Genomic DNA, 16,880 nt, shown 5'->3' on the forward strand with positions numbered 1-16,880 from the left:
AGACAATGATCCAAAACATAAAGCAAAATCTACAATGGAATGGTTAAAAAATAAACATATCCAGGTGTTAGAATGGCCAAGTCAAAGTCCAGACCTGAATCCAATCGAGAATCTGTGGAAAGAACTGAAAACTGCTGTTCACAAATGCTCTCCATCCAACCTCACTGAGCTCGATCTGTTTTGCAAGGAGGAATGGGAAAACATTTCAGTCTCTCGATGTGCAAAACTGATAGAGACATACCCCAAGCGACTTACAGCTGTAATCGCAGCAAAAGGTGGCGCTACAAAGTATTAACTTAAGGGGGCTGAATAATTTTGCACGCCCAATTTTTCAGTTTTTGATTTGTTAAAACAGTTTGAAATATCCAATAAATGTCGTTCCACTTCATGATTGTGTCCCACTTGTTGTTGATTCTTCACAAAAAAATACAGTTTTATATCTTTATGTTTGAAGCCTGAAATGTGGCAAAAGGTCGCAAAGTTCAAGGGGGCCGAATACTTTCGCAAGGCACTGTATATATATATGTGTGTATATGTATTTATATATATGTGTGTGTATGTATATATGTGTGTATATGTATATATGTATGTGTATATATATATATAGATATATATATATATGTGTGTGTATATATACACACGTATATATACATATGTGTATATATATATACCTATATATACACACACATATATACACACACGTGTATATACGTGTATATATACATATGTATATATATACACACATATGTATATACACACATATATATGTATATACACACACACACACACACACACACATACGTATAGACATATGTTTTTATTTATGTTAAATCGCATTTTTATTTGGCATACCCCCATACCCCAGTTTGTGAATACCTGGCATAGACTGATTCACCAAGGAGATTGAAGACCCTCAAAAGCACATGCAATGCAGGTGAAGTAAACATGCGGCTCCAGAGTGGCCTAAGGCACTGCATCTCAGTGCTAGAGGCATCACTACAGACCCTGGTTTTATTCCAGGCTGTATGACAACCGGCCGTGATTGGGAGTCCCATAGGGCAGCGCACAATTGGCCCAGCATCGTCCAGGTTAGGGTTTGGTCGGGGAAGGCCGTCATTGAAAATAAGAATTTGTTAACTGACATGCCTAGTTAAATAATAAGGTTAAAAAATATATAAAACATGTTTTTATATCCTTACACTAATCAGACACTTGCTCTAGATTTTTTTAAATAAATATAATTTAATGCAATTGCTCCACCAATAATCCAAATTAGTGAGTGCATTAACTCCGATTGAAAATAATATCCAAGACTGTAGTTTATTTTATACATTTATTTCAACACCAGTGAATAATTAGTTCTCATCCACATTGACCGTCTGCAGACCTGTAGAGAAAAGAAAACAATCAGAATCAGTGACATCTTCAACAGGCAATTGAGGAACAGCACAGGACTTAGCTCTGAGCTTTGGTTGGAGCATTTACAGGTCCTCCACTTTGTATTACCATTTGCATGCAGCTGATCTGAAAATAAGCCTGCCACAATTTGTTCATTAAGGTCACCCACGGGGGTATTTTGCACCCAGTGGGTGACATACAAGTATTTCTAATTTCATATATGCCAGATCACCAACCTCAAGAATGCAAGTACACTTGTGGATACTATTCAGCAGTGAGCACAGCCAAGCAAATGTTGGACTTACCTTTGTATGTTGTGACAGGAACGTATGTGACGAGGGTGTACAGTTTGTTGGGAGAGTCCTCGTCTTCATTGCGTTTCCTTGACAGGCGCACGCGCATACGGTATGGGACATTCCTGAAATAACATACAAAATATCAGTTAACATGGAGAAATGTGCTCAGTTTTAGTGCATGGGATTGTGGAAAACTTTACACGCCTCAACTTGTATTAATTGCGCCAACTCTACACCCATCGCCAAGCATAACAGGATATTACTTCGCTCTGAAGCCAGCACTGATGCTGGCTCGGTCAAAGTGGATATCCGCCCGGGCTAACTAGCCTCTACCCCTTGATATCAGAACAACACTGCATGAAGCAGATAGGACAGGGGTGAGTGTGTTTTTTCTGCTGAGAGAGGGATGGGGGGAGAGGGAAAAATAGAGATGAAATGGAGACTGGGAGAGAATCTGATTTTCAACTTTCAATTCAATTAGGCGTAATGGACAGACAATGTGCATCACTGAAATCAACTATCAATTGTCATTAGCACAAATTTATCCCCAACATTCATGGAAAATGAATGCGAGGCCCATGAACTAGTTTCACTATGGCAGCCATTTTGGCCAGTGCAGTCCATTGCAGAGGAAGCACTGAATTTGACAAGGCTGCACAGGAAATGTGGAATTCAATATAGTCCAGTTCATACTACGGTTAAGTGCATATCGTCCTAAAACTTATTGCACGTAAAGCATTAACCTGTAGTATACTGTACCCTCAACTTAGTGTCACTCAGATTTGCTAAGATGACAGTTTCAAGTATCAGTTTTCGAAATATTTCAGTCAATCAAGATAACCTTTTCTGTACCAGTGACCAGCAGGCTAAGGCCTCTGTTGCAAGAAACAAGCGTTTGCTTACCTCACACCCTTGGTCCATACAGCCTTGTTCAGGCGAGTGTCGATGCGTACATCAGGGGTTCCCATCTCCTTCATGGCGAACTTGCGGATCTCCTTGAGAGCACGAGGTGCCCTCCTCTTGAAGGACCTGACAGGATAGAGCAAGAAGCAACGTTAATTACATGCACAGGATTATCAGAGGTTGATAAAATCACATTTGTCAGAGCAAGCAATGTCTATTTTTCTAAGAAATATAACAACGGAAGCCCTTGTGAATAGGACCCTTATTGCAGTTCCAAAATAAGCATCCAGCAATGGACAACACTACACAGCACCAGCTGCTTATCCACCTATGACCACATTGGAAAGAAAAATAGTCACAACGTAGCCTAAGCCCAGTCACACTGGCACCTCACATTCTTTCCCATAAGCAACAGCCACTTCCAACATTCAGCATGTACAAAATCTAAATAGTGTCAACTGCCTCCGATAATTTTTCCTCCACCATTCCCTTTAATCCACTTCAGTGGGATAGCCCACCAAATTACCTTAGACCAACCATCAAAGTAACGAAGACATCTTGCAAGCATACAAACAGAATACTTCCTTCAAAGGAAAGGGCTGATTTCAAGGTTTTACTGCTAACCTACAAAGCATTACATGGGCTTGCTCCTACCTATCTCTCTGATTTGGTCCTGCCGTGCATACCTACACGTACGCTACGGTCACAAGACGCAGGCCTCCTAATTGTCCCTAGAATTTCTAAGCAAACAGCTGGAGGCAGGGCTTTCTCCTATAGAGCTTCATTTTTATGGAATGGTCTGCCTACCCATGTGAGATGCAGACTAGGTCTCAACCTTTAAGTCTTTACTGAAGACTCATCTCTTCAGTGGGTCATATGATTGAGTGTAGTCTGGCCCAGGAGTGTGAAGGTGAACGGAAAGGCTCTGGAGCAACGAACCGCCCTTGCTGTCTCTGCTTGGCCGGTTCCCCTCTCTCCACTGGGATTCTCTGCCTCTAACCCTATTACAAGGGCTGAGTCACTGGCTCACTGGTGCTCTTCCATGCCGTCCCTAGGAGAGGTGCGTCACTCGAGTAGGTTGAGTCACTGACGTGATCTTCCTGTCTGGGTTGGCGCCCCCCCCTTGGGTTGTGCCGTGGCAGAGATCTTTGCGGGCTATACTCGGCCTTGTCTCAGGATGGTAAGTTGGTGGTTGAAGATATCCCTCTAGTGGTGGTGGCTGTGCTTTGGCAAAGTGGGTGGGGTTATATCCTTCCTGTTTAGCCCTGTCCAAGGGTATCATCGGATGGGGCCACAGTGTCTCCTGACCTCTCCTGTCTCAGCATCCAGTATTTATGCTGCAGTAGTTTGTGTCGGGGGGCTAGGGTCAGTTTGTTATATCTGGAGTAATTCTCCTGTCTTATCTGGTGTCCTGTGTGAATTTAAGTATGCTCTCCAATTCTCTCTCTCTCGGAGGACCTGAGCCCTAGGATCATGCCTCAGGACTACATTGCTGTCCCCAGTCCACCTGGCCGTGCTGCTGCTCCAGTTTCAACTGTTCTGCCTGCCTGTTCACCGGACATGCTACCTGTCCCACACCTGCTGTTTTCAACTCTCTAGAGAGAGCAGGAGCGGTAGAGATACTCTTAATGATCGGCTATGAAAAGCCAACTGACATTTACTCCTGGAGGTGCTGACTTGCTGCACCCGACAATTACTGTGATTATTATTATTTGACCATGCTGGTAATTTATTAACATCTTGGCCATGTTCTGTTATAATCTCCACCCAGCACAGCCAGAAGAGGACTGGCCACCCCTCATAGCCTGATTCCCCTCTAGGTTTCTTCCTAGGTTTTGGCCTTTCTAGGGAGTTTTTCCTAGCCACCATGCTTCTACACCTGCATTGCTTGCTGTTTGGGGTTTTAGGCTGGGGTTCTGTACAGCACTGAGATATCAGCTGATGTAAGAAGGGCTATATAAATACATTTGATTTGAAACCGTGTAGATAGCACACATCCATAACTCTATAGCAGCAGACTCAGTGCCATGCCCCCAGACAGTGTACTCACACGCCATGTATGCGCTTGTGGATGTTGACGGTGTACTCCCTGGTCACAACCTCGTTGATGGCAGAACGCCCCTTCTTTTTCTCACCGCCCTTCTTGTTTGGCGCCATCTAAGAAAAGACATCACATAAAACATTGACTAACCTTTTGCTCATAACCAGAGACAAGACATGCATTCCTCAAGTGTCCACTGTTTATTCGGTTGAAAGGAGTGGCCCCCTACCAAGTCAGCACTGAGCTTAAAATGGAACTGACAACATTTTAGCAACATTAAATCTTATTAAAATCTGTTCATATTGTAAATCAAATTAAAATAAACTCTAGTCCAGGGCCGGAGTCTACGCAGAGTGGTTCACCATGGACAACCAGAGATACAGTAGGCCTTTTGTACACCATTCCCTTTGAACTAGACTGTGTGTTTACCAGCCGTTACAACAGTGTGACTTTAGGTCATTAGAACGCATTCGCCAAAAAATACACCTGAATGGATTTCTGCAAATATGTCCTCTTACATATGGGAACTTTACAGTCTTATTTATCAAACAACCATGAAAAGGTATGCTCTCTCTCCCTCAGTTATGCACATCAACAAGATCAACAACTAATGCTAGCCAAAGCAAGATGAGCTAAAACCCAACAAACGAACATTAGACAAAACCTCTCAAACTTTAAGCTAGTTGGCCCTAAAAATTGCACTGATACACTACATCCTGACAACCTAACTGACTTGCCTAGTTAAATAAAGGTAAAATAAATAAATCATTCTGCAGCTTGCCTACAAACAAGCACCCAAGCTAAATGAATCAAGTTGGCTAGCAGCTACTTCCAGGCACAAATTAAATTTGAGAACACCGCACTGACCATCTTACTCGCCCTAGCAGAGCTGGTTTGCTAGTCTGTTTACATGTTATCCAGAGCATTCATGACTAACTAAAAATGTTTTGCCTACGTTTACCGACACCAGTCAGATTCAGCCTTCAGTAAAAGCCTTCAGTTATTCTACGCACTGGTAGACTGGACACATTACATTTTTAACAACGCTTTTTTATATATAAAAAAACCTAGTTCATTGCATCCGCTGTGGAGCCCAGTTTCATAATATGACCATATTTCCCAGCTGCTTGCCGTCATTTAGAAGTAATCACGAAAAAGCAGGCCTAATTTTAGTTCTATTGAGCACCGTGGCACCAACTTGCCTTCCGAATGTTCTATTCCCAGCTCATTTTGTCTATGTCACAATGACTGCTTCACTATTCTTGGCAATAAGACCTGCTCACGTCATTTATAGTTAAAATGTAAACAAAAAAATTACTCATGAAACCTGGGGTGGCAGGTAGCCTAGTGGTTAGAGCGTTGGGCCAGTAACCGAAAGGTTGCCAGATCGAATCCCCGAACCGACAAAGTAGAAATCTGTCATTTGGCCCCTGAACAAGGCAGTTATCTAGGCACTGTTCATAGGCCGTCATTGTAAATAAGAAATTGTTCTTAACTGACTTGCCTAGTTAAATGAATAAATGTTTCACAAATCTTGAGGTCGTCCCATTGATTCCTATAGGGGAAATATAGACATGTATTTCACAAAATATCTCACAATATCCCATTTTTTTTAAGTGAGGAGAATCTCCTCTTTGTAATTATGTAAGTCTGGGTAGCGAGCTCGTTTGTCATCGAGCACTAAACCAGAAATAATCAGAAGTTCTAATTTTTTCTTTACTTTCTCATTACGCGCACAATCGAGGTGTGGATGTTCACTTTCTACACGAGTAGTTTTTTTCCAGTTTCGTCAGACGAACAGATTGTGGTAAAAGTAAAAAGGTATATATTTTTTGTTCCATTTAGGCAAAATTAAATTCTAAGCACCACTCCAGTCAAAAACAGGCTCTGCTAACGTTCGATTCCATTCATTTGCCATGGGCTAGCGCTCCAGTTTAGCCAACGTTCTTTTCAGCCTTGGGTGAACATTGACTCGTTCTATTGTCCAGCCTAGCTCTGGCACACTCGGAGGAGAGTGATCTGAAATCGGAGTAAATAGCCAGAGTGAATTTGTGTACGCAAGAGCTATGCAAACTGTACAACAGTCGTTCAAGTTCTTGCTAGATAACCAAATTACACCTGCCACCAAAAAACGAGGGGAAAAGTCAGTCACTCACCCACTCCTCCAATGACATGACATCCTCCTAGCAGCTAGCGAATGTTAGGCTCTGTGTTTTTAGCTTGATAAATAGATACTCTAGCCCAATCAAATGGCTACACAAATGGCTACCCCCCCCCCCCCCTCTACACTGCTGCTACTACTGTGTTATTTATGCATAGCCACTTTAATAACTCTACCTACATGTACATATTACCTCAATACCGGTATTTACTGCTGCTCTTTATTTGTTACTAATCTTGTTTTATTTGAGGCATTTTCTTCAAACTACATTGTTGGTTAAGGGCTTGTTAAGTAAGCATTTCACTGTAAGGTCACCACAAGTTGTATTCGGCGCATGTGACAAATACAAATTAATTTGGCAGATGTGATTATTGCCCTGCTAGTTTGATTGTATTGACAATAACAGCCTTAGTTACAGTCGTTCATTTTGGTCCAAAATAATAGTAATTGAAACTGAAACAGTGCATCCCGAATGGAAGCAGCAAACAATTTACCAGGCCATCTGTGATTTACAACCCGATATTTCTTTGATCCACCAATAAATGTATTGGCGAATTATATTAATCACGAGTTGAACTGCTTAAGTCTGTCTATTCAACAAACAATGCTTTCGTGTACGTGACGTCATGAAATGTTAAGTCAAATATAATAATCTATTTTTAAAACCTCTTATAAAGTTGGTTTTGTAACAAACTGTTAATTTGATAGTTGAATGGTATGATTCTGTTTTATATCGGCAAAATAGTTAGAAGGCTGTCAGTTCCACTTAAAGTCTGCTTTCATTGACATGAACGTAAACAATCCCACGTGAAGTTTCATTAGTGATAAATTAGAACGGTGTAGAAAATACATTTCATGGGTTTACAATACCATTAACTTTCGCCATCTAGATACATGTTTGTGGGGCATAAACAATGTATACATCATTTGGCATACATCTGGCTGCTGACGCCAGGCAATACAGCCGGCTAGCTAATGACACTGGTATAGATCTGGATTGCTAGTTTAACTAGCGAGCTACAGCAATTGGTTTCTGACTAACTTTACATCAGTAACAATGGGATGTTGTGAAACAGAAATTGGGGATCCCAGACAGACAGACCTAAACAAAGGACTAATACGCTTTACAACCGAGACATTTATAACACAATAGTTACGTTTAGCTAGCTGACTACTGGTTGTAGACGTGCGGTTAGCAGAGACTGCTTAGTGACTAACGTTACACGTTTCCATTTAAAAACGCACAATTGATAATTTGGGAATATTCAACCACAATTGAATCGTTTAGGGAGTTCAGTGTCTCCTCTTGCAATTACGTAATTAAAACATTGGACTATATTAACACACCGTAAGGATGACTTTAGATAAATAACATGCATTTGGCAAAGCAGTACTCACTCTACCCGAGAAATGTCGGAAAGGAAGTTGCAAAGACTTGTGGGTACTAAAAGGCAACGGAAAATGGTTCACATCCGGGTCGTTCTAAACGCACAAAAGAAATATTGGTGGATACAATTTCAATTTAAGGGCTTTATTGGTATGGGAAACATATGTTTACATTGTCAAAGCAAGATAAATAGATAAACACTTAGTGAAATAAACAATACAAAATTAACAGTAAACATTACATTTACAAAATAATAAAGACGTTTCAAATGTATACAGTGTTGTAATGGTGTACAAATAGTTCATGTACAAAAGGGAAAATAAATAAACATAAATATAGGTTGTATTTACAATTGTGTAGCAAGGCTATACTCACTGAGTCTGTACATAGTCAAAGATTTCCTTAATTTTGGGTCAGTCACAGTGGTCAGGTATGCTGCCACTGAGTACCCTCCGTTTAGGGCCAAATAGCATTCTAGTTTGCTCAGTTTTTTGTAAATTCTTTCCAATGTGTCAAGTAATTATCTTTTTGTTTTCTCATGATTTGGTTGGGTCTAATTGTGTTGCTGTCCTGGGGCTCTGTGGGGTCTGTTTGTGTTTGTGAACAGAGCCCCAGGACCAGTTTGCTTAGTGGGCTCTTCTCCAGGTTCATTTCTCTGTGGGTGATGGCTTTGTACTGGAAGGTTTGGGAATTGCTTTATTTTGTGTGGTTGTATAATTTAACAATTATTTTCTGGATTTTGATAATTAGCGGGTATCGGCCTAATTCAGCTCTGCATGCATTATTTTGTGTTTTATGTTGTACACAGAGGATACATCTCATTATTGTAATCCTTTCTTGAATATTCGAAGAGGGTTGTTGACGTCAACCGCCTGTATTTAATGGAAAGAGACGTTATGCTACTAGCCTCAGACATGAATATGCATAGCCATCTCAAGGCTATGACTACGATTTAAAGTGTTTTTTCTCAAACTTGCCAGGATGTCACTACTTCTACCAGTATACTTTTTATAACTTCAGCATCAAGAAACGTCAATTTGATCAAAACAAAACCCACGTAGCAAATAAGCCATTCATTTTTTTTGGTGACCAAATTCAACACTCATTAACATCCATACAAAAACTCCTTGCTTGATCGGGGCAACAAAAAACGCCACCTACTGGAGGGCAACAGATTTTCCGCCGAGTTGGGCCTCTCGGTTCCTCTTCCTCTCTGAGTTTACTCAGGCAAATAATATCTATTATATTGACAAGATAGGGGAGTGACCGCTCTAACAATGTAAATACAACCGTTAATACATGTCCTCAATACACATCACGTACACACTGAATTGGTCCACCCACACAGACAGCGTCGTGAAGAAGGCGCAGCAGCAACTCTTCAACCTCAGGAGGCTGAAGAAATTCAGCTTGTCACCAAAAGCACTCACAAACTTCTACAGATGCACAATCGAGAGCATCCTGTCGGGATGTATCACCGCCTGGTACGGCAAATGCTCCGCCCACAACCGTAAGGCTCTCCAGAGGGTAGTGAGGTCTGCACAACGCATCACCGGGGGCAAACTACCTGCCCTCCAGGACACCTACACCACCCGATGTCACAGGAAGGTCATAAAGATCATCAAGGACAACAACCACCCGAGCCACTGCCTGTTCACCCCGCTATCATCCAGAAGGCGAGGTCAGTACAGGTGCATTAAAGCAGGGACCGAGAGACTGAAAAACAGCTTCTATCTCAAGGCCATCAGACTGTTAAACAGCCACCACTAACATTGAGTGGCTGCTGCCAACACACTGACTCAACTCCAGCCACTTTAATAATGGGAATTGATGGAAACTGATGTAAAATATATCACTAGCCACTTTAAACAATGCTACTTAATATAATGTTTACATACCCTACATTACTCATCTCATATGTATATACTGTACTCTATATCATCTACTGCATCTTTATGTAATACATGTATCACTAGCCACTAAACTATGCCACTTTGTTTACATACCCTACATTACTCATCTCATATGTATATACTGTACTCGATACCATCTACTGCATCTTGCCTATGCCGTTCTGCACCATCACTCATTTATATATCTTTATGTACATATTCTTTATCCCTTTACACTTGTATGTATAAGGTAGTAGTTTTGGAATTGTTAGGTTAGATTACTCGTTGGTTATTACTGCATTGCCGGAACTAGAAGCACAAGCATTTCGCTACACTCGCATTAACATCTGCTAAACATGTGTATGTGACAAATACATTTTATTTGATTTTCAATGATTGAAAGCAGGGAAGATCAGGTAGGACCATTCAAACCAATGATACGCGTGCGCACAACAGGCACTAAGTCGTTTTTCTCAAAGTTGGCAGAATGCCACATGCATGCATCCACTTATCAGTACATTTGTAACAGTCTAAGCATTACAAAACGTATAGTCGATCAAATCTGCCTCACGTAATTCGACACTCTCTCATAGACATCCATACAAAAAAAGGCTTCCCTCACATGGACGCCTCTTCCTCTCTCTTTGTTCAGGCCGTTTAAAACATGGTCAGTTCCGGTCTACTTGACGGTGGCTCTCCCATAGAAACCAATGCGATAGAAACTGCGTCTGGTCTGCTTTGTTTATCGACTTGTATATGAACCAGAAATAAAACAGCGAGTGGGATGTCTCGCTTCCTCTTCCGTCTCTGACACGAAATTATTTTTTTGCAGTGCTTTTCCAAAACAATAAATCAATTACACCACATTTTTAAGTAATGTGTTATCTGTAATTTGTAGAAAATGTTTGTTGTGTCCACGAGAAAACCAGAGCAAGCAGAAATAAACACATACTCTTCTTTACTACATCTCCCATAATGCACGGTGTTACCGGGGTCGAGTCAAAGGTCAAAACTCAACGCTGCAATGTTGTGAACGAAGTGGAAACTGATGGGAGAACAGCTGAGAAAAGCTAACTTACTTCTTATTAAACATTTGATAATAATTACATTCATGCTTTTACGACCAGTAAGTCTGGTATGCATTTTTTTAGTTGATCAAGGTCGAATTTGTTTAGCTGTATAACTTACTTTTACAATGACTTTGGTGACAAGCTAGCTAGTAAGCTAACTAGCATTTTCTAATTTATCTAGCTGCCCATATCTGCACTCCCGTGGAGTTTGTGGAAATGTATCTAGCTTCGTTTTAAGTATGAACTGAATAACGCGACCTACGTACAATTATAAAAGACTACTTGAAAGCAGTGATTTATCATTTTGGTCACATAGCTAAAAGCTAGATATCAACAACATAGGTACAATGACACTTGCCCCGAAGGAGCTCTCCAACCTCTTGGGAATCATCTCAGAGGAAGCTTGCACCAACACTTTCGAAAGTCTATCATCCGCTTTTCATCATTACTTCGCGAAGGCCGAACATTTCCGAGTAGGATCGGTTTTGGTGATGCTACTGCAACAGCCGGACCTTCTGCCAAGCTCTGCACAGCGCCTGACTGCCCTCTACCTCCTCTGGGAGATGTACCGCACAGAGCCCCTGGCCGCCAATCCCTTTGCCGCTGTCTTTGCGCACTTGCTGAACCCCTCCCCAGTTGGGGATGAGCAGGAGAAACAACTGTCTGGTGAGTGTCTGCTAAAATATCAAATCTATTCCATTTGGATATTAAGAACTATTGTCAAAAGTTTTTACCAGCAGTGTGTTGCTGTCATCATATCAACTCAAGTATATCCTGATCATGTGACTGTTCATAGGATTCCTGCCACCCATTACACAGCCCGAGAAGTTCTTCCTCTCCCAGCTAATGCTGGCGCCTCCAAGGGAACTCTTCAAGAAGACCCCCAGACAGGTGTCCTGCATGGACGTGGGGAACATGCCACAGTCCATAGACATTAGTGGGCTGCAGTTGGCATTGGCAGGTACAGTACCTGAATGTATGCACTTCGCATGTATCTTGTATGGAGGATGGTTAATGAATCTCAAGAATTTTAGACAACTCAAAAATAGTTACGTATGTTGGGGAATTGTACATTTCTTGGTTAGGAATCCACCTATTGAGATTTGCTTGTGTTGAGACATAAAACCTCTCATATCCTTACTGTAGTACAACAGACAGTTCTTTACACTTTACTATGCAGCAATTCTAACGCTTCATATATAAACTCTCTTATTCCTCTCTCCCCTTTAACCTGCAGAGCGCCAGTCAGAACTACCCACCCAGAGTAAGGCCAGCTTCCCCAGCATCCTCAACGACCCGGATCCAGATTCTTCCAACTCTGGGTTTGACAGCTCAGTGGCCAATCAGATCACAGAGTCTCTGGTCACTGGGCCTCGACCTCCACTGGAGAGTAAGTGGAGCATTTCATCATTCAGTTTGTTATTAGTCTGTCTGTTATGTTTATGGACGACATAAGTAAAGTGTATGTTGACACAAAAACATACACTATATGCAGTTGAAGTAGGAAGTTTACATACACTTAGGTTGGAGTCATTAAAACTCGTTTTTCAAACACTCCACATGTATTGTTAATAACAAGCTATAGTTTTGGCAAGTCGGTTAGGACATCTACTTTGTGCAATTTTTCCAACAATTGTTTACAGACTGAATTATAAGTGAAATAATCTCTGTGTCACAATTCCAGTATTATCAGAGGTTTACATGCACTAAATTGACTGTGCTTTTAAACAGCTTGGAAAATTCCAGAAAATTATGTCATGGCTTTAGAAGCTTCTGATAGGCTAATTGGCATCATTTGAGTATATTGGAGTAGGTGTACCTGCGGATGTATTTCAAGGCCTACCTTTAAACTCTGTGCCTCTTTTCTTGACATCATGGTAAAATCAAAATCAGCCAAGACCTCAGAATAGATTTTTTTTAGACTTCCACAAGTCTGGTTCATCCTTGGGAGCAATTTCCAAACGCCTGAAGGTACCACGTTCATCTGTACAAACAATAGTACACAAGTATAAACACCATGGGACCACGCAGCCATCATACTGCTCAGGAAGGAGACACATTCTGTCTCCTAGAGATGAATGTACTTTGGTGCGAAAAGTGCAAATCAATCCCAGAACAACAGCAAAGGACCTTGTGAAGATGTTGGAGGAAACAGGTACAAAAGTATTTATATCCAAAGTAAAACGAGTCCTATATCGACATAACCTGAAAGGCCACTCAGCAAGGAAGAAGCCACTGGTCCAAAACCGCCACAAAAACGTCAGACTACGGTTTGCAACTGCACATGGGGACAAAGGTTGTACTTTTTGGAGAAATGTCCCCTGGTCTGATGAAACAAAAATAGAACTGTTTGGCCATAATGACCATCGTTATTTTTGGAGGAAAAGGGGGGAGGCTTGCAAGCTGAAGAACATCATCCCAACCATCATGTTGTGGGGGTGCTTTGCTGCAGGAGGGACTGGTGCACTTCACAAAATAGATGGCATCATGAGGTAGGAAAATTATGTGGACATATTGAAGCAACATCTCAAGACATCAGTCAGGAAGTTAAAGCTTGGTCGCAAATGGGTCTTCCAAATGGACAATGACCCCAAGCATACTTCCAAAGTTGTGGCAAAATGGCTTAAGGACAACAAAGTCAAGGTATTGGAGTGGCCATCACAAAGCCCTGACCTCAATCCCATAGAACATTTGTGGGCAAAACTGAAAAAGCGTGTGCGAGCAAGGAGGCCTACAAACCTGACTCAGTTACACCAGCTCTGTCAGGAGAAATGGGCCACAATTCACCCAATTTATGGAAGCTTGTGGAAGGCTATCTGAAACATTTGACCCAAGTTAAACAATTTAAAGGCAATGATACCAAGTAGTAATTGAGTGTATGTAAACTTCTGACCCACTGGGAATGTGATGAAAGAAAAAAAAGCTGAAATAAATCATTCTCTCTACTATTATTCTGACATTTCTCATTCTTAAAATAAAATGGTGATCTTAACTGACCTAAGACATTTTTACTAGGATTAAATGTCAGGAAGTGAAAAACTGAGTTTGAATGTATTTGGCTAAGGTGTATGTAAACTTCCGACTTCAACTGTAGACAAAAGTGTGTGAACACCGCTTCACATGAGTGGATTTGGCTATTTCAGCAACACCCATTGCTGACTGGTGTATAAAATTGAGCACATGGCCATGCAATCTCCATAGACAAACATTGGCAGTAGAATGGCCTTACTGAAGATCTCAGTGACTTTCAACGTGGCATAGGATGTTACCATTCCATCAAGTCAGTTAGACAAATTTCTGCCTTGCTAGAGTTGCCCCCTTCAACTGTAAGTGCTGTTGTTGTGAAGTGGAAACGTCTAGGAGCAGCAACAACTCAGCCGTGAAGTGTTAGGCCACACAAACTAATAGAACGGGACTGCCAAGTGCTGTAGCACGTAGCGCATAAAAATTGTCTGTCCTCTGTTGCAACACTCACTACCGAGTTCCAAACTGTCTCTGGACGCAACGTCAGCACAGTAACTGTTTGTTGGGAGCTTCATGAATTGGGTTTCCTTGGCTGAGCAGCCGCACACAAGCCTAAGATCATCATGTGCAATGTCAAGCGGCGGATGGATGGAGCAATGGAAACGCGTTCTCTGGAGTGATGAATCACGCTTCACCATTCGGCAGTCCGATGGACAAATCTGGCTTTGGCAGCTGCCAGGAGAATGCTACCTGCTCGAATGCATAGAGCCAACTGTAAAGTTTGGTGGAGGAGGAATAGGCCCCTGAGTTCCAGTGAAAGGAAATCTTAATGCTACATACAATGACATTTTAGACAATTCTGTGCTTTCAACTTTGTGACATTAGTTTGGGGAAGGCCCTTTCCTGTTTCAGCATGACAATGCCCCCTCTTGTCGTAGCAAAGGGAGGGGACCAACTCCATATTAATGCCCATGATTTTGGAATGAGATGCTCAACGAACAGGTGTCCACATACTTCTGGTCATGTGGGGTATGTCTTTTCATTAGCTTGGTATTGTAATGACACAGGAATGATACTATGAAGTATATCCCAAGTATCACTTAAGACAAGCCACATATCCAGCCTGTAATATCTCCCTGTGACCCTACCTCCCCCAGGTCACTTTCGTCCAGAGTTCATCCGGCCGCCTCCTCCCTTGCACGTGTGTGAGGATGAGCTGGCTTGGCTAAACCCCACGGAGCCCGACCACCGTGTGCAGTGGGACCGCTCCATGTGCGTGAAGAACAGCACGGGTGTGGAGATCAAACGCATCATGGCCAAGGCCTTCAAGAGCCCACTGTCTGCCCAGCAGCAGTCACAGGTGAGTAGACAGGTACACTGTCTACTCAACTGTATTTTATATATTTCAAACATGACCTTCGCTTGGGAGTTCAACCTGAATGTCTCTCTAAATATTGCTCTCTCCCTATAGCTCCTGAGTGAGCTGGAGAAGGATCCAAAGTTGGTGTACCACATCGGTCTGACCCCGGCCAAGCTGCCTGACTTGGTGGAAAACAACCCTCTGGTGGCCATCGAGATGCTTCTCAAACTGATGCAGTCCAGCCAGATCACGGAGTACTTCTCCGTCCTGGTCAACATGGACATGTCTCTGCACTCCATGGAGGTGGTCAATAGGTGTGGACTTTGGATATAATTTGATTTATACAATTCAGTTGTCTACAACCCGTTTTAAAATGTGTTTATTTTTCTGTTTATTTATGTGAGGTTATTCTTTGTGTGTACAGGCTGACAACGGCTGTGGACCTCCCTCCAGAGTTCATTCACCTGTACATCTCCAACTGTATCTCCACATGTGAACAGATCAAAGACAAGTACATGCAGGTAAGGAGGACTGTGGAAGGGCCTTGACAGGAGCCTGTAGCTTACTGTTAGGCCTTTCAGTAACATTGAAATGCTTGTCTTACCAGAGGATGCATGCCACTTTCTTTCTCAGAAATTTGTAACAGGAAGTTCATTTGTGGGTTGTCCCTGCTCAAGATGACTGTTTCTTTTACTAACGTTAGTCAGTGCTCCACTGTGTTAGTCAGTGGTCCAGATGTTTATGTAAAACATCTGTTTCCATTTGCAGAACCGCCTGGTGCGCCTAGTGTGTGTGTTCCTTCAGTCTCTGATCCGGAACAAGATCATAAACGTGCAGGACCTGTTCATCGAGGTGCAGGCCTTTTGCATTGAGTTCAGCCGCATACGGGAAGCAGCTGGCCTCTTCCGCCTCCTCAAGACCCTGGATACAGGAGAAATCCCCCCAGAGGTCAAACCTGCCAAATAACGCTTTCATAGTACATAGAACGTGGCAGTAGCCTGTTGTGCCAAATAACACCCCCCAGGTAGTAAGCCCACAGAGGCACAACCCGCTAAATAGCGCCCCAACCAAGAGAAACTGACCAAGGCTGTATAACCACCCAGACAATCCTCACGATCTCACCAATACCCGCTTGGAGTCCAGCTTTGAACTCAGTTACTGTTTTTCGTCTCTCTTTTCTGGACAAAGATGGACATATTTTGAAAATAGATTTTGAAACTGTTTTTTTCCCTCCATAGATTGATGCTTGTTGGTTTTGTTTCATTAAATGGATATGTAATGAACCATCTGAGTTGTTGGATTGTATTTTCTACTGAACATGGTGAGACATACAGTACATGCAGATACAGGAATGTTGGATTCTGTTTTGAATGGGGGAACTAGATGATTTATGACATGAATAGGTTCT

General features: G+C 42.0%; 2 protein-coding genes and 1 non-coding gene across 9 annotated transcripts; 1 reads left to right on the top strand and 2 right to left on the bottom strand.

Annotated features, from left to right (window-relative positions):
* Positions 1–1,319: 1,319 nt before the first annotated feature.
* Positions 1,320–10,884, bottom strand: LOC110520337 (large ribosomal subunit protein eL31). Of its 6 annotated transcripts, XM_021597590.3 has the most exons (6): positions 8,198–8,216; positions 6,143–6,193; positions 4,648–4,754; positions 2,598–2,723; positions 1,704–1,816; positions 1,320–1,387 (listed from the first exon to the last, which is right to left on the bottom strand). In XM_021597590.3, exons 3-6 carry the CDS (start codon positions 4,752–4,754, stop codon positions 1,356–1,358), a joined length of 378 nt encoding a protein of 125 aa, XP_021453265.2. In that variant the 5' UTR covers positions 6,143–6,193; positions 8,198–8,216; the 3' UTR covers positions 1,320–1,355. The 6 variants fall into 6 exon arrangements, with proteins under 6 accessions (XP_021453265.2, XP_021453266.2, XP_090086250.1 ...); XM_021597591.3 differs by lacking the exons at positions 6,143–6,193; positions 8,198–8,216 and adding an exon at positions 10,701–10,884; XM_090230124.1 differs by lacking the exons at positions 6,143–6,193; positions 8,198–8,216 and adding an exon at positions 10,650–10,802.
* Positions 2,217–2,351, bottom strand: LOC118964371 (small nucleolar RNA SNORA5). Its single transcript, XR_005051420.1, has one exon. It is a non-coding gene; the product is annotated as a small nucleolar RNA SNORA5 (small nucleolar RNA).
* On the top strand, positions 10,789–16,758 carry LOC110520338 (CCR4-NOT transcription complex, subunit 11). 2 transcript variants are annotated; one of them, XM_021597593.3, is made up of 7 exons: positions 10,789–11,814; positions 11,945–12,109; positions 12,386–12,538; positions 15,270–15,472; positions 15,584–15,786; positions 15,897–15,993; positions 16,241–16,758. In XM_021597593.3, exons 1-7 carry the CDS (start codon positions 11,496–11,498, stop codon positions 16,436–16,438), a joined length of 1,338 nt encoding a protein of 445 aa, XP_021453268.1. In that variant the 5' UTR covers positions 10,789–11,495; the 3' UTR covers positions 16,439–16,758. The 2 variants fall into 2 exon arrangements, with proteins under 2 accessions (XP_021453268.1, XP_021453267.1); XM_021597592.3 differs by having other exon boundaries at positions 10,991–11,814; positions 15,270–15,484.
* Positions 16,759–16,880: the final 122 nt, after the last annotated feature.

Source organism: Oncorhynchus mykiss, chromosome 3 (assembly GCF_057628025.1).
Source record: "Oncorhynchus mykiss isolate SJ-2025 chromosome 3, ASM5762802v1, whole genome shotgun sequence".
Lineage (NCBI taxonomy): Eukaryota > Metazoa > Chordata > Actinopteri > Salmoniformes > Salmonidae > Oncorhynchus > Oncorhynchus mykiss.